Consider the following 20,970-nt stretch of genomic DNA (forward strand, 5'->3'; position numbering starts at 1 on the left):
GGCTCCGGGGATCTTCCTGACTGACTGTCGCCGTGTTCCGGCTTACTACCGATGCCGGAGGATTGGCCCTATCTACGGTACCTACATGTTTACTACGAATAGGGGAATAGGAATACATATACATATTGAATATAGGATGAAGGTCATATTTACGTGTTGATCTTAATCTGTAAATGTAAATTGTATGTTGTACCTAGGAACAATTACAAGGTTACACTGTTCCTTATCTTTTTTTTTCCTGCACTGTCAGATCCACTCCCGCGGGACTGGGTCTTCATTCAGCCTCCTATCGGGGCTTCCTATCTGGGCCGAGAACAATTCTACTTTTCTATTTTCTATTTTCAAATTGTGCCTGGCACGTGTGACATGGGTTGAATCAATTAACTAGATCCTATATGGAGTAGTTCCGAATGGTGTTCAAAATACTATGTACATGAGGTAAGATTTTAATGCTTCAGACAACTATGTATATTCAGTACACTATGGAGTATGGAGTAAGGAGTAGGAACTTGAACTAACTAGGTAAGGTTCGAACTTCGACGAACCCTCAATCATGTGACTAGGTACATGTACTATACGGAGTGCTCCGTACCCCTAACCCTTTAACCAACTTGCTATCTGCTGTCCCTGAATAACGATCTCCTAATACAATCATGTGGCTCTGAAAAAGAAGGCTATCAAGCAATATCTCGAAGACATCATGAAATTACAACATGAGGTGGAGAAGAGATGCTACTGCAACACGAAGTCAGACCGACATCACCGGATGAGCAGTTAAGCCACGGGGGCAGTTGGCAGTGAGGTGACATTTCGCTACAGCGGATATCCGGCCTACACTTGGAACCTCAGCCCCTGGAGATTGTCACATAGCCGTCTCACCCGTATACCTAGAAAGGGTATGGGGCGGTAAGACGGCTAGTGCTCGGCGCGATTAATCTCCTCGAAGGAAGCGTGTTTTCATTCTATGACAGGGCAATCAGACACACAGCTTCATCCTATCTGATCATTCAGCCACGGATCCTGGAGCAGATCGTTCGCCGTCTTCCTATCTTCAGGTCTCCACTGAAGCATGCCTCTCATAAACGCTAGAAACATCTCCTTATTTCTTCCCTCGAGGAACTGCTCCGATATCTCCAAACTGGTTCCTATTGGAATCTCTATATCTTGCTTCCACTTCCCTGCAACGTGGTCTTCGTAAGCCTTTGCAAAGTGTCGAGCAGGAAAGGGATGCTTACCATCTTCAGTAAAGAATTCATGACTTCGTTTTCCACGTTGCAGCATATCTAAAGGAGGTGGTCCCAGAACGCCCATGACTTCTGCAAGGTGCGCCCGGGTCGAATACCCTTTGCCATCTGGGTCATTTCCGTAGAAGAGGTGTCTTCCCTCGAATAAATCCCATACCTATTATTTCCGATTCTGGTTAGAACATGATAGTTATCGACGGTGAACATGCAGAGAATACCATAGCACCGACATTCCATATGTCGACCGGGTAACTCCAATCAGCCTTCAGCATCACTTCCGGCGATCTGTAAATACTCGGCTGTGCATCGTGATTCCTCCTCTCGTCTCCCCGTACCGCAGAGCCAAAATCGCTCAACACTGCTCGGCCAAATGTATTCGGCAAGTCGAATCGTCGGGAAGCATATACCGGCATACCATTGACGATTTTTCGGGGTGAAGGGTTCTTTAGTTCGGCCTGGGTGAAACTGTCAAGGATGGAATTGTCCTCTATTTCTTGGAGAATATTATCGCTTTTGATGTCTGTAAGAATGTGTGTTAGGAACAGGGCTTTTTGGTAAAGACAGACAAATCTCACCCGTATGGACAATTTTGCATTCAGTATGCATATAATCAAGTGCAAGAAAGACCTGCATAAGACCAGCTTTGAGTAGATCTTCGGTAAACCTATGGCTCGGATTACGATATAGTAGATCTCTGAAGCTTTCCCACATCGGTTTCTGAACCAGACACGAATGGTCACCGCCGGAACGGGGAATCGTGAAGATATCCAGATCTTTCCTTATATGAGCGTGGCCAGGGTGCCATGAACTCCCTTGATTCAATTGCTTATAGATCTGAAACTCTTCCTGGTTATCTTCGTCACGCGTGTAGATTTTGAGTGTCACATATTGACGAGCTCTGATTTTGTTGTGTTAGTGGGCTATGTATATTGTAGTGTTTGGTTGGAATAAGTGGACCTAGACCTGCTCTGACTTACTCAAGATCACGAGCGAGCCATACTGTAGACGTAGTCCCAAACCCAAGTTTACCAACGACCTGGTATTTTGAGCTAAATATATCGCCAATATCAGCAGGATAATATTGTCCTTGTTTGAACTGCTCAAACCGTTCCTCGTCAAGCACCTCCGAGGAACGGATGGTTTCGAAGCCGCTAGTGGGAAATGCATGGGAGGGGGGGGGGCCCTCCGAAGCACGTTCATGGCCCATTTCATGAGTGTAGCCATGATGGGCGTGTGGAAAGAGCACAAGCTGATCTGTGGTAAGGTCAGACAGGAGACTACAAATGGACCAATGAGACGCGTTGAAACTGGTCAACACCTGTTTTCGCTTATAAAGCACATTTAGGCCAAAATATCATATGGCCGGCTGGCCCAATGGCAAGGCGCTTGACTACGAATCAAGAGATTGCAGGTTCGATCCCTGCGTCGGTCAATATTTTTGCTCGACAAAATATACACTGAATGAAGGAAGGGATAATTCTTTTTCTTTTACGATTCATAACAATCATTTTTTTGCGGAGTAACTCGAAGGACAGAGATGAAGAGAAAAGAAGAAGAGTTGGTTCGTTACAAACAAATAGAGGGCTGCTTGTCTAGCTAGATGAGGCCTATCGAATAGGACAAACAAGGCATTCAACAGTATTAAACCATGACAAGTAATTGAAGAATGAGCAAAAAGGAGTATCTCGGTATCAGCACGACATCTGGAAAGGAGACATTGATCAAATGGCACCAAAATTCCGCCAATCAGTCGAAATACTTATTCCGCGTTTCTTTGTATTCACCTAACTTATGGTCTCTGCCCTGTAATTGTAAAAGAAGTTAGCTATAAACTTATAATCAAACTAGGCTGACAAAATTACCAGACTTTCAATGAAGTAATGCATACATTCCCTTTCATATGCAAAACATTCGGGATGCCTTTTATCCTCTGGATCATAGATCTCGGAAAGTTCGTAGTCGATCCAGAGTACCCGATCAGAATCACCCTGAATCAACATATTTCGGGGATAGAGATCAAAGTGTAGAATCCCAGCCTTATGAATCTCGGCCAGGAGCTGCTTGAGCTTATGAGCTCTTTGCTCTGTATAGTTAGAGATATCAATCATGTTTAGATCAGGAATGTATTCCATCAGGACACCATTTGGGCGGGCCTTTAGATCTAGACCCTCCGGGAAAGTTTTGTTATGGAATTTCTTGAGCTGTGGTTGCCAGCCCTTCGCCTCAGGGTCAATATTTTCAACCACCCCATAGAAGTCAGGAACCGATCCTCGTTCACAAAAGCCTCCGGCCTTCAATCGACTGTATGCGCGGCTCTCATTTGTAAAAAGATCCCCAGTAATGGTGAATGGTGATTCGCAAGTATCCGGGTTGTAAGGAATGAACTAGTAGACTTGTTAGATATTGTAGGGGCTGAAATTGCAGGCGGCCGAAGAGAGCATTGTGAGCGAACCAAATGAGAATATCAAGATTGGAAGTACGCGAGCTGGATTGAGGTATGCTTCAAGAAACTGCAATTTTGTTGCGCTATGTGGCTTCTTCACTTACCACCTTGAGCACGCAGTCTTTGTCTTGCCAACGGGCTCGGCACAGAAACGAACGATCCGTCTGTTTAATGATCTCAACGAATTCCACATCGGCGATATCGATCTTGGGTGCATCGTAGAATTTCATATTGGCGAGATCAACATCGGGTGTATCATAAACCTTGGGTACAATCTTAACCTCGGGTCCATTGATTCTCCAAAAAGGAGACATCTTGATTCCAACGCGATAGGTCTTGAAGGGAGAAATTGGGAGGTGGGAGACTGGAAGGGATAAAGTGATAGATGTCTTTCAGGGCGAAGACGGCATAACATGGCAGAATGTGATCTAAGATGAAGGGGGAAAGAAGAAGCAAGTGCAGAAGCAGCAGATGGCCTGCTCATATAGCTGCGCCTCTGCAAACGTTACAAACAGCCAACCTTCTCGCTTAGCGAGCAAACAGTCTATAAAGCAAACAATAATAAATGCAAACAGGAAGCTAGCAAGCAAATAGACAGTCATATAGTAGACAATCATACAGATGGTAATACTAGGCAGCAGCTCATGGAGTCTAAGGCACCTACATATAGATACTATTTATATACCTGTGAGGTGCCAGATCGATCAAGAAGAAAGAGTACATTCAACTAAATAACAAAGATGAGGAGAAAGAAGAAGTGACCCTTTGCAAACGTTGCAAATCTGGAACATCTCGCTTAGCTATGTAGCAAACAATCTATCTAATGAAGTGAACAATGTAAACAGCAGATAGTTGCCGATCCGTAGAGTCATAGAACAGACAATTATGCAGACAGTAACATACCTATTTAAACTACTTAAAGATCGAAATTAAATCGTGGGTTTATGCCAACTACTAACTCACCGGCGTGTGGCTTGAGTACAGCATTCAACAATGGAACTATGATAAGTAATTGGAGAACGATCAAAAAAGAGTATCTCGGAGGTATTGCAATTGGGTATCAGCTACAGCACAATCACGAAAAGTGTCTTTTTGCTGAAAATACATCTGGAAAGGAGACATTGATGAAATGGCACAGGAACCCTTATTCCGCGTCTCCACCCTAAGTCAGTCGAAATACATATTCCGCGTTTCTTTGTGTTTCCCTAACTTATGATCTCTGCCCTATAATTGCAAAAGAAGTTAGCTATAAAGTTGTAATCAAACGGGGACTAATAAAATTACCAGCTTTTCTATGAAGCGATCCATATTTTCCATTTCGTGGGCAAAAAATCTAGGGTGCTCGGAGTGCTCTGGGTCATATATCTGGGAAGTTTCGTAGTCGATCCAGAGTACCCGATCAGAATCACCCTGAATCAACATATTTCGGGGATAGGTATTAAGGTGTACAATCCCAGCCTTATGAATCTCGGCTAGGAGCTGCTTGAGTTTCTGAGCTCTTTGCTCCGTGTAGTTAGAGATGTCAATCATATTTAGATCAGGAATGTATTCCATTAGGACACCACTTGGGCGAGCCTTTGGATCTAGACCCTCCGGAAAAGTTTTGTCGTGGAATTTCTTGAGTTGTGGTTGCCAGCCCTTCGCCTCAGGATCAATATTCTCAACCACCCCATAGAAGTCAGGAACCGATCCTCGTTCATGAAAGCCTCCGGCTTTTAATCGACTGTATGCGCAACTCTCATTTTTGAAAGGATCAATAGAACGAAAGGGTGGGTCCCACGCTTCCGGTTTATAAGGAGCAAACTAATAGATATTAGATATTGCAGGCACACTATATGGCCTTACTTACCACCTTGAGCATGCAGTCTTTATCTTGCCAGCGGACTCGGCATAGAAACGAACGGTCCGTCTCTTTAATGATCTCAACGAATTCCACATCGGCGATATCGATATTGGGTGCATCATAAAATTTCATATTGGCGAGATCAACCTTAGGTGCATCAAAAACTTCGGGTTCAATCTCAACCTGGGGGGTTCTCGGAAGAGAAAACATCTTGTTTCCAACGCGATAGGTCTTGAAAGCAAGTAGAATAGGTATTAGGGAGGGAGAAACTGGGAGGGGAGGAACTTGAAGGGATGATAGATGTCAGGGCGAAGACGGCATAAAAAGGCAGAATATGATCCTATCAATATCAAGATAAAGAAGGAAAGAAGAAGTAAGTGCAGGAGATGGTCTGCTCATATAGCTGTCGCTTCTGCAAACGTTGCAAACAGCCAACCTTCTCGCTTTAGCGAGCAAACAATCTATGAAGCAAACAGGAAGCCAGTAAGCAAGCAAGCAAACAGATAGTCATATAGTAGACTTTTCGTGACTGTGCTACGTCTGATACCAATTGCAATACCCCCGAGATACTCCTTTTTGATCACTCTCTAATTACTTATCATGATTTAATATTGTTGAATGACGTACTCGAGCCACACGCCGGTGAGTTAGTAGTTGTCATAAAACCACGATTTGATTTCGATCTTTATTGTGACAGACATATCAGGTGATCAGTACTCCGTACAGCGGCAACAAATAGTTAACTAAGCCATGTGAGGTTATTAGGAATACCGTAGGAATACTTAGCCAGTTACCACCTGGGCATAATAATTTACAAAGTCAGCGAAAAATGGCTGCCAATTGGCGCTATACCCGAAGTACCTAGTTAAAAGGTATGCTACCGTTCGCATGATTGTCTGTTCTATGACTCTACGGATCGGCGACTATCTGCTCTTTGCATTGTTCACTTCACTGGTTTTTTGCTAGATAACCAGATTGTTTAATATAGCTAAACGAGATGTTCGAGGCTTGCAACGTTTGCAAAGGTTCAGCTATATCAACTGGCTGCTTCCCACTTTGCAACTTGCTTCCTCTTTCTTTCCACCTTTGTTATTTAGTTGAATATACTCTTTTCTTTCTTGATCGATCTGGTACCTCACAGGTATACAAATAATATTTATAGGTGCCCTGGACTCTATGAGCTGCTGCCTAGTATTACCATCTGTCTTTTTGCTAAAAAGATATCTGAAAAGGAGACATTGATGGCATGGCATAGGATCCCTTGATTATCAAAATTCCGCCCCTCAACTTCAAGTCAGTCAAAATACAAATTCCGCGTTTCTTTGTACTCCCCTAACTTATGATCTCTGCCCTAGAATTGCAAGTCAGCTATAAAGTTATAATCAAACTAGGAGTGATAAAATTACCAGCCTTTCCATGAAGTGATGCATACATTCGCTTTCATATGCAAAACATCTGGGATGCTTTGAGTCCTCTGGATCATAAATTTCGGAATGTTCGTAGTCGATCCAGAGTACCCGATCAGAATCACCCTGAATCAGCATATTTCGGGGATAGGGATCAAAGTGTAAAATCCCAGCCTTATGAATCTCGGCCAGAAGCTGCTTGAGTTTCTGAGCTCTTTGCTCTGTGTAGTTAGAGATATCGATCATATTCAGATCGGGAATATATTCGATTAGGACACCATTTGGGCGAGCCTCTAGATCTAGACCCTCCGGAAAAGTTTTATCGTAGAAGTTCTTGAGCTGTGGTTGCCAGCTCTTTGCCTCAGGGTCAATATTCTCAACCACCCCATAGAAGTCAGGTACCGATCCTCGTTCACAAAAGCCACCGGCCTTCAATCGACTATATGCGCGGCTCTCATTTGTAAAAAGATCCCTAGTAAGGAACGGTGATTCGCAAGTATCCGGTTTGTAAGGAATGAACTAGTAAACCTATTAGATATTAAATTTGAAGGCGCGCTATATGACTTCCTCGCTTACCACCTTGAGCACGCAGTCTTTGTCTTGCCAGCGGGCTCGGCATAGAAATGAACGATCCGTCTGTTTCATGATCTCAACGAATTCCACATCGGCGATATCAATCTTGGGTGCATCATAGAATTTCATATTGGCGAGATCAACATCGGGGGCATCATAAACCTTACGTGGAGGAATATTCTTCGCTGGGTGACGATAGTGCTCCCAAAATGATGATGGCATCTTGGTTCCAGCGCGATAGGTCTTGAAGGTAAGTGGAATAGGGAGGGAGAAAAAGGAAGGGATAGAAGGGCGAAGGCGGCATTATATGGCAGAATATGACTGTACAAAAGTACATCCCTTCCAAGGCACCTGCATGTGTGTTGATCACAGCGTTTCACGTTGAGTGAGTTGTGATAGCATAGCCAATCATTTACAAGTGTGGCTTGACAAGTCAAAGACAAGTCAAAGAGCTTCTATGTAGGTCACGGCGTTTGGCTTTCGATGTTGTGATTTACAGCTGGGGCTCATGCTTTGTGATGTCTTTGTGATAGTCTTTTTTTAGACATCTTCTCGCATATTCTTTCACTTTTTTTTCTTTGAAATTCTTTCCCTTCTTGGTGACAGGTGAAAACGACTTACAATTTCGAGCGGACAGCACATATTACCACTAGGCCATGACATAGACCAAAATAATATCTGTTAGACCTAGAGGGGCCTGTGGTCTGATCCCAAAGCTACCGGTGCAAGGATACGCCTTAGCGCTTCGCTTTGAGTGAGCATAGTCAATGATTTTCTTATGATAACCTATTACTACTATTGGTATCTCCTTCCTATTCGAGGTCAATGATCTTCTTGTGGCTTGTATGCATATGTGCCCGGTGACGGCCTCCGCTGCAGGTATACGTTCTAGTCACGCCTTAGCGCTTCACTTCGAGTGAGCATAGCCAATGATTATCCGGTAAGATGTGACTCGTATCCATATGTACCTAGTGACAGCTTCCGCTGTATACGTTTCAGTTACGCACAGCGCTTCGCTTTAAGTGAGTATAGCTAATGATTTTCTCATGGCTTGTATGCATATGTACCCGGTGACGGCCTCCGCTGCAGGTATACGTTTCAGTCACACTTAGCGCTTTGATTCGAGTGAGCATTGCCAATGATTACCTCTGTCAGTTCCCGCTGTTGGTTGTCATGGCGCTTCGGGGACGTGGGCTTTCGGTTGACCTCGAATAGGAAGGAGATGCTAATAGATTATGCCTTTCATCCTTCCCATCTCAAATATACAAGACACCCATTCACAGGAGTCAGTTCTGAATTATCATCTCCTAACAATCATCATTTCCTGATAACTATCATTTCCCAAGAATTATCATCTCTCAACCTTTTTATTCTGTTCAAGATGGCAAACCAAGTTACTCTACTCGCCTATTTGCTACAAGCACCACCAAGCATTCAAGTTCGCCATGTCGGACAATCGAAGCAAAACACGACAAATGGATCGTATGATCCGAACAAGATCAATGTTGTTGGTGTCTGGACGGAGTTCAACATAGACGACATCATGCATGAATTTGGCCCGCTGCTCAGGGCAATTCGCATTCAGCGTCATACTATTCGGTCCCCGAGTCCACAACGGGAGCTCACGTCTGAAAGTGGCCTGCATCTCGCATTTGGGGAATACCTTCACGCTCTGATTCGGCGGTCCCTGCGGTGTACCTTTGAACATATTGATAACCGTGCTGAGCAACGTGCTGAGCCCCAGGCCGAGCCCCAGGTTGATCCCCAGGCTGAGCCTCAGGCTCTAAGCCAACCGGAAGATCTTCTTTTCAATCAAGTTCTCGATCGAGTCCTTGACGCGCTTTCCGAACGCACCAATGTCTTGATCGGGGTAGGCCCTGATGCTCTTACGCTGGCGAAATTCATCCCAGATCTTTCGATCTATGAAGCTGGTGAAGCTAGCAATAGAAATGTTCTGAGTCCGAACCGCCTTCCAGGCGACCTGAAGCCCTCATGGAAATGGTCACACAGCATGATGAATAGTTCTTTTATTGATCCAGAATTCTTCAAACCTCTAGCACAAGTGAACTGGTACATGACGCAGCATGGCACGCAGTTTGGCTTCATTCTTACCGATCAAGAGCTGGTTCCAATTCAGCGAGTCGATGATGATGGGAACTTGAAGCTGGGTGCTCCGATCCCCTGGACCCAGACTGGCACATCCAAAGAGCCGCAGCTCACGGTTGCGCTTGGCTTATGGTATCTGGGAATGCTGGCTGCGGATGACACTCTATATCGTGCTCGCCAGTGATATTGCGGCCTCGTTTAGGATTGCAATTCTCTGAGAGAGGGAACTGGATCTCGTCGGTCGAGAAATGTGGGAATTCTTGATCAATGTATCTATGAATTTGGAAATTTCAAGTCAACAAGGAATCAAGGGAATGAAATGGTATTTTATTAACATGCGTCTACCGAAATTTGTAGAATTCGGGTTAGTGGGAGATGAGTACAGAGTAGCCATAACGTTGTGATATACGGAGTATATAGTTATGGGTCCGCGGGTATATCACTGCTTACATGCTTGCACGAACCACATAACTAACTAGTTATAGAAAAGCAACATCAATACTAAGAAGAAAAATATATCCGTAAAAAAGACATGTAAACAAAAGTGTAAAAAGAGAGGACTCCAAAGAAGACCAAAAAAGATACCAAAAAAAGACTACCAAAGACAGACAAGGCCACATAAGCGGCCAACTATATGGGAAGGCATAACATATATGACGACAGCCGACAATTCTATTATGTATATGGGGGATATCAATCCAAATATGATAAACTACACGTTATGGCATGGACACCTCTAAAATCGTAACAGGAAATCCGAACAGTACACCCGTTGTCTCAGTAGATCAGACATTGACGCTATAACCAGAACCCACCCCACGCCGACGACGGATCGCATGCAGATACTTGCGACCTTCATCCACCCAGAACACCGAACTGGCAATGCAGACCAGCTTGACCAAGGACCCGAAGGCGAGAGCCTCGGTCTGGAAGATGCGCTGCAGGAACGGCAGGTAGATCACGCAGGCCTGGCCGGCCAACGAGCCAAGAACAGCGTAATTGAACATCTTGTTCCCAAACAGCGGCATTTCACCACGTAGGACGGACTTGCCCTCGCTGCGGCATGTCAATGCGTTGAACATGTCGAATAAAACGAAGCAGGTGAATGTCATGGTGGTGTCGTGCGCGGTGACGACGCGGGAGCGCTTTTCGACTGGGTTGCCGTCGGTGATATCGCCCATTTCTTGGATGTAGATTGACAACGTGCCGACCATGATGACCATGGCTGAGGTGAGGACGCGCTGGATTAGAGGTTTTGTCAGAACACGGGCCGTCTTGGGTCGTGGCGGGCGATTCATGATGGTAGGGTCGACGGGCTCGACGCCTAGGGACTGGGCGGGTGGGCCATCCATAAGAATATCTGTAATAGTTGTTAGAGAAATACAAGGGATAGAATCGGATGCAGGAATACTCACTGATCCACAATATCTGCATAGCATTCAGCGGATTCTTGAAGCCAAGAGTGGTGCTCAGCAGTACAAGACTGAGTGCAGCCACGCTGGTACTAAGCTGGAACGTAATGAAGTTCTGGATGTTATAGAAGATGCCCTTGCCCTGTTCGATTGCCTGCAAGATGGTCGAGAAATCGTCATCTGTCAAAATCATGTCCGCTGCCTCCTTGGCAACGTCGGTGCCTAGCTTGCCCATGGAAATACCTATGTCAGCTTTCTTCAGAGCGGGCGCATCATTGACACCATCACCGGTCATGGCAACTACATCGCCGCGGGCTTGAAGTGCTGTCACAATCTTCATCTTGTGGTCTGGGCTCGTACGGGCAAAGATCGAGACCGTTGAGATTGCCTGGGCAAGTTCAGCGGCAGTCATACGATCGAGTTCATCGCCTCCGATGACTGAACGGGCATGCGGGGAATCGTTAACTGGCATTCCAAGCTTCTTCGCAATGGCCACAGCTGTTGTCTCAGCGTCGCCAGTAATCATGATGACTCTGACACCACCAGACATCAAGCGTCGGATGGATTTGTGCACATCTTTACGCGGCGGGTCGTTCATACCCACTAATCCAGCAAAGACTAAGCCATTGTACCGCTCGTCATCATCACCCTGTACGATTTTCGGGGACGACCGACTGCCAAAGCCTCTGCCACCTCTAGACGTATCACGAACAACTCCACTGCCAAAGGCAAGAACTCTAAGACCCTCCGATGCCATATTCTCTGCTGCTTCCCGAATGATCTTGCGACGGGGCTCGTCTAGAATTACTTCCCGACCATCCTTGGTGAGATAGGTATCCGATCGCGCCAAGACCTGTTCGAGAGCACCCTTAATATAGGCAACATGGGGACCTCCATTTGAACCACCAGAATCGCCGATAACAACACCCATCCATTTCCGCTCGGAGCTGAATGGGGTCTCATGGACGCGAGCGCTGATACGATCGCGCACATCATCTTCTCCCAGGATATCCATTAGATCCAAAATTGCCACATCAGTGGGCTGACCCACCCATCGACTCTTGGCAGCAGCCGAATCACTGTTGATGGTCGACGAAAGTACAGTCGCAGAAGACGCGCTGGCTGGCGAGTTTGCGTGCATCCGTGACAAACGAGAGTTGTTTGCAATATTACCAACGCGCAGGATTGTTTGCGCTGCAGGGCCAAAAGAAGTAACCGATGTCATTTCTCTTTGCACGTCGAATGGTTCTGGGCAGTCGAAATGCCACATTTTGGTAACTGTCATATGGTTGAGAGTAAGAGTTCCAGTCTTGTCCGAGCAGACGACATTGACAGAGCCAAGAGTTTCAACGCTGGGCAGTCTTCGCATGATTGCTCCCCTCTTAGCCATGCGCAGGACGCCGAGCGCGAGCGTGACAGTAACAATGATAGGCAAGCCTTCTGGGATCGCTGCGACGGCCAGCGAGACACCTATCGTGAACATTTCGAGAATCTTGCGACCTTGTATAAGACCAATAACCACGATCAATCCAATGACACCGAAAGATATATAACTTAGCTCCTGTCCCAAACGATCCATGGACAGTTGTAAGGGTGTTCGAGGGCTTTCAATCTCTTGTAGCGAAGCTGATATACTGCCGAACTCCGTATTTGCGCCGGTTGAGATAACAATGCCCTGACCATAGCCTGAGCGGACTAGGGTACCCATGAACGCAACATTGTGCTGCTCGTTCAACCGAATGTCAGCACCAACAGCACCGCTTGCCGGTGCATCGTAGAAGGGAGATCGAGGGGGTGCTATTCCTTTTGGCGCTGAAGCGGTCCCGCTAGATGTGGTGCGCAGAGCTTCCGTGTACTTCGCTACAGGCTCGTTCTCTCCAGTCAAGTTCGACTCGTCAATGCTCAGATCTGTTGCAGCAGTGATTCGAATATCGGCGGGAATGCGGTCTCCGGTAGTGAAAAGAACCAAATCTCCGGGTACAAGTTCGTTCGCGGGGACGGTTGAAGAAGCCTTGACCGCGGCAGACGCCGAGCCTGGGCTTTTGCTCCGAATTCCATCCATTTCCATGGAGAAACCTGCGGGCGATGCACCACCATTCTCAGTTGCCGCGGAGGAAGTTGGTGGAAGATCACGGATCAAATGCGCATAATGGGGTACAAGTCGGCTCAATGCTTCCAACGACTTCTCCGACCGATACTCTTGAACAAAGCCAACGGTCACAACAATTGTTACCGCGAGAGTAATGCTGATGGCATCGTCGTAGTTGCCCATCACAAAAGAGATTCCAGCAGAGCCGAGGAGGAGGAGAATCAGCGTCTCCTTGAATTGTTTGAGGAACCGCAGCCATAGGGGTTCCGGCTCATCGTGAGGAAGCTCGTTCGGTCCATCTCTGGCCAAGCGTATCTCTGCCTCGACGGGTGTCAGGCCATGTAAAATAGAGGTTCGTAATCGCTCGGCAGTTTCATGAGGCTCGAGCCATGAATATGTGGAAGTGGATGTCTGGAAGAAAACAAGACCATGTGTTAGAAACTCCATTGTCTGACGGCGTTAAGTGGAGGAAGGGCAGCACACGTGGTACGTGAGTCAAGTATACTTACTGATGATGGAGCATTTGGCCGTCCAGTCATGGCTGTTGTGGAGGAAGGTCGAAGAAAGTCGCTGTTTGATGCATTATGCAAAGGCAATGAAGGTGTCGCGGACCTTGACATTGCTCATGCTTTGGAGGATGGATAATTAAAGGCGATAAAATAAGACGTTAGATATGTTGAGAAGTAGTTTTCATCCCGTTTAGGTAAGAATTGACTATGCTTCGACAATGCACGTTAGATGCGATCTGGCATTCACCCGTGGACACGGGGGCGGCTTAACTAACTGCTGGATTTGCGGAGTCGGCGCAAGTTGGTCGACGACAAACAAGGGACCGACAGAGGACTTGGGACCAAAAATGCAATTTGAAAGAGCTTTTTGCTAAAATCAAAACCGCAAAATATTCCCATTCAGAGCACCGAGTCCACTTGGAAGAGGCTAGTTAAGTCCCCATGATGATGCTTTACCCATTGTGGCCTAGCTATCTCGGGTAGGGAGTTTATCCGGATACTATAATAAGACTAGCGCAAGGTATCACGTGTAGGGCAGAGTATACGATGTACTGATTTATACAAGAGTTTTCTGTGGTTTTGTGAGAAATCAAAAGTCCTATTGATATTCTCTTCCATATTTGCCTATTTATGAGGCAAATTTTCGTTCGCTAGCAGATTCATTGTTGTGATACGTCGGAGTATGGACTCCGTACAAGTTCCTTTGTGTACCCTCACGTGACCTGACATTCCCAGCCCCCTCGATTACGTCAGCAAAAATCCCGCCCAGGCCACTGCCGCCTGATATTCCCACCGACGCGCATCTTCCGTTCCTCCTTGGTTTCTCAGCCAACTCCAAGATATCCCTCCCGCGCACATACCCTCTCCATCTCCATCTTCGATGTCTTAATTTCACGCGATCGAGTGATAAACCTTTATCCCTTAGTCACATATCTACCTTTTCATACAATTATCAAGTGCGAATCCTCGCACAAGTCATTGTTTTCCCGGCTTCAGCGCGTCGCCTTTCTACACCTCACCCCCGCGCCGGGCGGGTCTTTTTCGCCTACCGAATTTGGTAACAGATATTTCCTCTTTGTAAAAGATCTCGTTGCGACAAACACACCATGTTCTATTCCGAGACCCTTTTGTCGAAAACCGGGCCGTTGGCTCGCGTTTGGTTGTCGGCTAATATCGAACGCAAACTTTCAAAGTCGCATATCCTGCAATCGGATATTGAGAGCAGTGTCAATGCTATTGTTGATCAGGGTCAAGCCCCTATGGCTCTGCGATTAAGTGGTCAATTGCTGTTGGGTGTGGTTCGAATTTATAGCCGCAAGGCTCGCTACCTCCTCGACGATTGCAATGAAGCTCTGATGAAAATTAAAATGGTATGTATTATTTTGCATAAATGGTGTTTTGGTTCAGTCTAATGATATATCAGGCTTTCCGTCTCACAAACAACAATGATTTGACTTCGACTGTCGTCGCTCCAGGTGGCATTACTCTTCCCGACGTTCTCACTGAATCTGATCTTTTCACCAACCTTGATACGTCTCTGCTCTTCCCTCAAACTCTAGATCTGGAGCCTGCTGGCAAGCGCCCTGGTGGCATGGATTTTGGAAGCCAATTCCTCCCAGACAGCAGCTTCCGCCGCTCTGTTTCTCAGGAACCCGCACGCCTTGAAGACCCTTCCCTTGTTGATCTTAACTTCAGCGACGATGAATTGCCCCTTGGAAATGACCCGACTATGGAAATTGGTCGAGATGCTCCCGCGCCTCGTCCCGTAGGGGATGATCTGTTCAATGACGCTGGAAAATTCAACGACGACGACGATCTCGGACTGGACCTTGGAGATGATGAGGCTCTCGACAAGATGGACCTTGGCGATGATGTCCATGACAACCTGAACGACCTACTGCCAGATGGTCCCATGGACTTCAACAACGATAACGACTTTGGTGGTGGCGAGACGCCCCGTGCTGCTGAAAACCGATTCGAACGTGACTCCGAAAGCCCCCTTTCCGATGCTGGATCCGATCAGATAAATCAGCTGGAAGAGGAAATTAACAGAGATGTATCTGCAACCCCTGATGCCGTTAGCGCCCACCAGGGTCAACGCACCAAGCGCCAGAAGCTTATGGGACTCGACAAACAAGTTGCGATCTCCAGCTCCAAGATCAAGGACCAGCAAAATGACCGCTCTTCGATTTTGAAGCCCGCATCATTCTTGCCACGCGACCCCGTCCTGCTCACTCTGATGACCAGACAGCAGAATGGCAACTTTGTGTCTAGTGTATTTGGTGAGGACCGTGGACGCGGATGGGCACCCGAGCTGCGCGGCATGCTCTCTTTAGATTCCGTCAAGAAAGCCGGTGAGCTGAAGCGCAAGCGCGATAGTGGCATTTCCGATATGGATGTGGCTGCCGTCGACGTTCCTGCCCTGGATCTTGGTGACGAGGAAGCCATGGTCCCGATTGACGAGGGTATCGCTCTCGATACCACTATGAACCAGCGCTCTGAGATTGAATTCCCTGGAGATGACGAAGATGTATTGCACTTGAATGAGGACGACGGTAACAACCAGCCCATGGATGAGCTGGATGATACTATTGCGCACCCCGTCGATACCGAACCGGTCTCAATGGGCACCAAGCACGCTGTGCACATTCTCCGCGAGAAGCTTGGTAGCCCAGCCACCCAGCAGGAGAAGAGCGTTTTGTTCCAGGAGCTCCTTCCCGAGCAGCGGTCCAGCAAGGCCGATGCTACCAAAATGTTTTTCGAAATCTTGGTGCTGGCCACGAAAGATGCTGTCAAGGTTGACCAGGGCGCCAAGTCTATTGGTGGTCCTCTCAAAGTCACTGGAAAGCAGGCACTCTGGGGTTCTTGGGCCGAGGAAAACGCTTCTGGTGCCATGAGCCAGCTCAGCCAGGCTCTTTAGAGAATGTGTCCTCTTGGCCAAAATTCTGGGATCTATTGGCGCATCTTTCTTTTCTTGTACAGCTCAACTTTGGGATGGTTCCGTAATATCTCGATTTGAGATCCGGTGTTTTCTTTGGGAATAGCGTTCGGTCGAATGGCTATGAGGAGTTTAGGGTTAGCTTGGAGACAGGACTTTGGTTACTACCTTTTGTTGGTGTTTTTGTTTGGGCACCTGGTCCCTTGGAAGCGACGTTGATGAATTGTTTCTGTTCCGTAGTAGTTTTAGCTCTAGCTTAATTGAACATATCTCTGTCTCAAGCATATCTTATTCTTGTCTGCAATGTTTTAGACCTGCGATCTCGGAGAATTATATACGGAGTACGGAGTAGCTCCGTGCGACATACCAACGTCCCCACGTGTTTACGTTCTTGGCATCCGATAACTAATGTCCCAGTCAAAACATTGAAAACGACATATGTCTATCTATTTGTAGAATAGTTGAATTTTCTACAACATTACATACATATGGTTAGAATTACACTTAAGCAATGTCCAAGGCGGAATCACTCCCGAGGTCGGCTTCGAGATAGCGGAATTAGGACCCCGTAAACTGATTGATCAGCTCGGAAATTCCGAGGTTGGATTTCGATTTTAGACGCTAAGGAGAATCCCCTTCAATTTCCCTCGCAAGATAGTGACTCACATTTCCTCCAGTCAATACATACACCCAGGTAGCTCCAGACCGTTCGATTTGTTTCCTATGACTTCATCGCTAACACAAAGACCTACCAGATGATCAAATCTGACAATTGACCGTTTGCCCATTGACCATGTCTCCGCGGTCAAGTACAGACGTGTCGCACCCAGACCCCAGCGAAGAAAAAACTCGCATCGGCCCCGAAAGACCCTCTAGTGGTAAGAGTGCCAACAAATTCGACCGCACCAAATCCGATGATCTGAGTTATGCTGCGATCACCTCCCCGGGTACTCACGAAGAAGGCAGCACACCGCTCCGAAAACTGCGCTCGAGCGCGTCTAGATCAGTTACATCCAAGCCCCTGGAACGCAGCTGGTCATTGAATGACGGCGTCAGCGTTGCCAGCCATGATGTTGACGAGGCTGCGGTGGCGACCGACCATGAATCATATATTGTGGGCTGGGAGGAGAACGATCCTATGAATCCGCGCAATATGAGCAAAGCCCGACGATGGTTGGTTGTCGTTATTATCTCGATGGGTTCGCTTTGCGTGTGAGTGTACAGCCGGTTGAGTCTTGAGTTCTCTGCGCCGCATAGAAGCTGACCTACTGCATGTAGGACTTGTGCCTCTTCGATGTATACCACGACATATGACCAATTGATGAGTGAATTCGGATGCTCGCAGGAAGTCGCGACTCTTGGGTTGTCGTTTTTTATTTGGGGTCTTGGTTTGTGCTGATCTTGTCGTCTTTCGCGGGACTATGTGTTGATGTTTTTCGCTTTAGGAATTGGTCCGCTCTTTCTGAGTCCGTTATCTGAGGTTTGTTTGAGACTTTTGCTACTAGATATTTGCGTTACTGATCTGATTTTTCTTAGTTCTATGGCCGAAGAAACATCTACCTCGTTTCGTACTCGCTGTTTCTCATCTGGCTTATCCCATGTGCGGTGGCTAAGAATACTGAGACCATGATTATCGCTCGGTTTTTCACCGGACTGTCAGGCAGTGCCTTTTTGAGTGTTGCTGGAGGTACTGTTGGTGACATGTTTGATCGCCATGAGCTTGCCTTTCCCATGATGCTCTACACTGCGAGTCCATTTGTTGGTCCCGAAGTTGGTCCTCTGTAGGTCGTTCTTTTTGCCTACCCTCTGATCTTAATATTAACATAACTACCAGGGTCGGTGGCTTCATTAATGCATTTACCACATGGTATGTTTTATATTGAATTCTGACAACTATTGAAGCTTATATCACTCGCAGGCGTTGGACGTTTTATGTGCTCTTGATTTGGACGGGAGTGATGCTCGCCTCGATTATATTCTTCGTTCCAGAGACCTATCACCCAGTGTATGTATTTCCAGATTCTGGGATAAATCACGACGCTAATAATGTTTTAGACTTTTGAGGCGTAAGGCGCAGAAGCTACGCCTGGAAACCGGAGACGAGCGATGGAAAGCTCCAATCGAAAAGCTGCAGCGGTCTGTGACCCAGACAGTTCTGCGATCCATGTATCGCCCCGTTCTCCTCTTAACATTGGAGCCAATGTGTCTATGCCTTTGCATTTTCTCAGCCATCCTATTGGGTATTCTGTACCTCTTCTTTGGTGCTTTCCAGCTAGTCTTCAATGATGTGTATGGGCTTGTAATATGGCAGCGTGGACTGTGTTTCCTCGGTCTGTTTGTCGGAATGGTTATAGCCATTTTGTCAGATCCGATCTGGCGCCAAAACTACATTCGCTTGGAGCGCAATTACAGAAAAACCACTAACTCGCTCGATGACTTCCAGCCGGAGTGGCGACTGCCCCCAGGTAAGTTTGCCAACAGAATTGCTCAGGTGCCAAGGTCCCAAGAATATAATGGCTGACTTTCATGGAATAGCGATCCTGGGAGGACCCTTGGTTACTATAGGTCTTTTCATTTTTGCTTGGACAATCTATCCCAACGTCCATTGGATTGCGCCTATTATTGGCAGTGCTGTTTTTGGTGCAGGGTAAGATCAACCTTGCAACCCCACCTGACCGGGCGACCATCCTTGTCTGCGCATTTTTCGGCCGTGTGATGCTAATGGATCGTGTTACTGCTAGGACGATCCTAGTCTACTCGGGTATCTTCACATTCCTGGTCGATGCATATCCGACTTTTGCCGCCAGCGCTCTGGCAGCCAACAGCTTCGCTCGGTCATCCTTTGGAGGCATATTTCCGCTATTTGGAATACAAAGTAAGTTTCTCTGCACTCTCGTTGTGCTGTGATAAGAATTGGAAGCCCGTGCTTTGCATGAAGCGCATATTTCCAATGCGGTGGATGCGCTGTATTCTGAACAGGCCGACCAGTAGCTCTTCCTCAATGCTTGACAGCTACATTCTTGCCTGCACACAGTTGAGGTAACGGTTATGGCTAACGGTTATGCAGTGTACCACAACCTTGGATATCAATGGGCAACTTCCTTGTTAGCGTTCCTGACCCTTGTCATGGTCCCTTTTCCGTACGTGCTGATTTTGACACACTTGATTTCCTCTTACGCTATACCTATTTCTTCCCCCTGCATTATGAACCCCAGCAAGTCGCCTCAGGGATGAAAGTTTGACATCCCAGCTTCCTTGTGGCTCTGGAGACAATAACTTAACATGAGTTGATCTGTCCGCCGAACGTTGCACTGACTTTTATAATAGATACCTATTCTTTCGCCATGGGAGATGGATCCGAAGTAAAAGCAAGTTTGCGAAATCACAGACGTGATCGATGCTGCGGTGCACATATAATAGCCCATACATACATTAATCTCAAGCGGGTTGGTCGCTGGCTGGATGGCTATTTCGCGAGGGCACAGATCTACCCTCGGCGCCATTGCATGTCAACAGTTTAACAACCAGTTTTGAACACCGTGCGCCAAGGAGATGAACACGGCATCCATGACCAGATGCTGGGAACCCCCTGGGCTAAGACGTTTGGCTACTGGGGATGTCAGGACATAACGCTTTTAGCTGCTGTACCGTCTGCAGTGTAAAAGCCAATGCATAAAATCATAGTTAATAATACGCATGATCGGCAAGGATATGCTTTATATCCTAGCTCTATTTGATTCCATATAAGCATCTTGCATATTCGATCTAGCCGTTCTTGATCTCAAGCAGACCTATAGCTTTTCATACTATCTACTAGCGGGGTTTATATACACACTAGGGGTAAATAGCTCCCACTCACGCCAAGAATAGAAACTAGGCGGACCTGGTCCAGGCTTTAATTCTCCGACGGGACCCCCAGTCTGCCAGTCCAGTTGCGAAGCATACGAGGGTCATGTGGTCTTGAAATTCATTCACCGGCAATCATCCCCAACCAACTTACCCCTGGCAGCAAGCAGACATGACAATCCCTCCTTTAAAAGTAGAGTCATAGCTGAGCGGTATAACTGTTGCGATCCTTCTAGCCTCGGCAGAGCGCATCCAGTCTGCCTCGGAACAAAACGGGATCGGAGCGTGCTGCCGAAAGTCTGGACCGGGTTTCTCGGGATCGATTCAGCTTGACAGAAAAAAATAATGACTCAAATTGGATATACTTGCATTGAACGTTGGGTAATTTAGAAGCTAACAAGGTACAGAGTATACAATCGAATTAGGCACGTGCCGCGGGGCTACTAATTGTCTAGGTCATCTGGTATGCGCTGAACCCGATCTGGTATTGGATTGTAGTTCAACCAATCAGAGTCTGCAGATGCACTTGAATTACAGGTTGTTTCTGGTAATGTTATGAAA

At 46.8% G+C, this 20,970-nt stretch overlaps 8 protein-coding genes across 8 annotated transcripts; 3 read left to right on the forward strand and 5 right to left on the reverse strand.

The window, feature by feature from the left end:
- Nucleotides 1-990: 990 nt before the first annotated feature.
- On the reverse strand, nucleotides 991-2,585 carry N7518_009201 (protein kinase domain protein; the record flags this gene model as incomplete). Its single annotated transcript, XM_057190128.1, is given in 5 exon segments — nucleotides 991-1,401; nucleotides 1,463-1,764; nucleotides 1,820-2,142; nucleotides 2,222-2,551; nucleotides 2,563-2,585. The coding sequence occupies 5 exon segments, from the start codon at nucleotides 2,583-2,585 to the stop codon at nucleotides 991-993; spliced, it is 1,389 nt and encodes a 462-aa protein (XP_057037784.1).
- Nucleotides 2,586-3,033: 448 nt separating this feature from the next.
- N7518_009202 (uncharacterized protein) lies at nucleotides 3,034-4,001 on the reverse strand (the record flags this gene model as incomplete). Its single annotated transcript, XM_057190129.1, has 3 exons — nucleotides 3,034-3,047; nucleotides 3,133-3,628; nucleotides 3,792-4,001. The coding sequence occupies 3 exons, from the start codon at nucleotides 3,999-4,001 to the stop codon at nucleotides 3,034-3,036; spliced, it is 720 nt and encodes a 239-aa protein (XP_057037785.1).
- An 853-nt stretch (nucleotides 4,002-4,854) lies between these two features.
- Nucleotides 4,855-5,740, reverse strand: N7518_009203 (uncharacterized protein; the record flags this gene model as incomplete). The annotated part of the gene is made up of 3 exons (XM_057190130.1): nucleotides 4,855-4,911; nucleotides 4,972-5,490; nucleotides 5,537-5,740. The coding sequence occupies 3 exons, from the start codon at nucleotides 5,738-5,740 to the stop codon at nucleotides 4,855-4,857; spliced, it is 780 nt and encodes a 259-aa protein (XP_057037786.1).
- Nucleotides 5,741-6,912: 1,172 nt separating this feature from the next.
- N7518_009204 (uncharacterized protein) lies at nucleotides 6,913-7,731 on the reverse strand (the record flags this gene model as incomplete). The annotated part of the gene is made up of 2 exons (XM_057190131.1): nucleotides 6,913-7,455; nucleotides 7,513-7,731. 2 exons carry the CDS (start codon nucleotides 7,729-7,731, stop codon nucleotides 6,913-6,915), a joined length of 762 nt encoding a protein of 253 aa, XP_057037787.1.
- A 1,159-nt stretch (nucleotides 7,732-8,890) lies between these two features.
- Nucleotides 8,891-9,799, forward strand: N7518_009205 (uncharacterized protein; the record flags this gene model as incomplete). Its single annotated transcript, XM_057190132.1, has 1 exon — nucleotides 8,891-9,799. The coding sequence occupies one exon, from the start codon at nucleotides 8,891-8,893 to the stop codon at nucleotides 9,797-9,799; it is 909 nt and encodes a 302-aa protein (XP_057037788.1).
- A 601-nt stretch (nucleotides 9,800-10,400) lies between these two features.
- Nucleotides 10,401-13,736, reverse strand: pmr1 (Ca(2+)/Mn(2+)-transporting P-type ATPase PMR1; the record flags this gene model as incomplete). The annotated part of the gene is made up of 3 exons (XM_057190133.1): nucleotides 10,401-10,975; nucleotides 11,031-13,566; nucleotides 13,626-13,736. 3 exons carry the CDS (start codon nucleotides 13,734-13,736, stop codon nucleotides 10,401-10,403), a joined length of 3,222 nt encoding a protein of 1,073 aa, XP_057037789.1.
- Nucleotides 13,737-14,722: 986 nt separating this feature from the next.
- On the forward strand, nucleotides 14,723-16,545 carry N7518_009207 (kleisin alpha; the record flags this gene model as incomplete). Its single annotated transcript, XM_057190134.1, has 2 exons — nucleotides 14,723-14,995; nucleotides 15,049-16,545. Exons 1-2 carry the CDS (start codon nucleotides 14,732-14,734, stop codon nucleotides 16,543-16,545), a joined length of 1,761 nt encoding a protein of 586 aa, XP_057037790.1. The 5' UTR covers nucleotides 14,723-14,731.
- Nucleotides 16,546-17,356: 811 nt separating this feature from the next.
- Nucleotides 17,357-19,957, forward strand: N7518_009208 (MFS transporter; the record flags this gene model as incomplete). Its single annotated transcript, XM_057190135.1, has 11 exons — nucleotides 17,357-17,775; nucleotides 17,842-17,951; nucleotides 18,009-18,043; nucleotides 18,100-18,344; nucleotides 18,398-18,430; nucleotides 18,482-18,568; nucleotides 18,619-19,028; nucleotides 19,099-19,210; nucleotides 19,305-19,438; nucleotides 19,598-19,781; nucleotides 19,891-19,957. 11 exons carry the CDS (start codon nucleotides 17,357-17,359, stop codon nucleotides 19,955-19,957), a joined length of 1,836 nt encoding a protein of 611 aa, XP_057037791.1.
- Between the last annotated feature and the right edge of the window lie 1,013 nt (nucleotides 19,958-20,970).

The sequence above is a fragment of the Penicillium psychrosexuale genome, assembly GCF_028828465.1.
Source record: "Penicillium psychrosexuale strain IBT 29551 chromosome Unknown utg000005l, whole genome shotgun sequence".
NCBI lineage: Eukaryota > Fungi > Ascomycota > Eurotiomycetes > Eurotiales > Aspergillaceae > Penicillium > Penicillium psychrosexuale.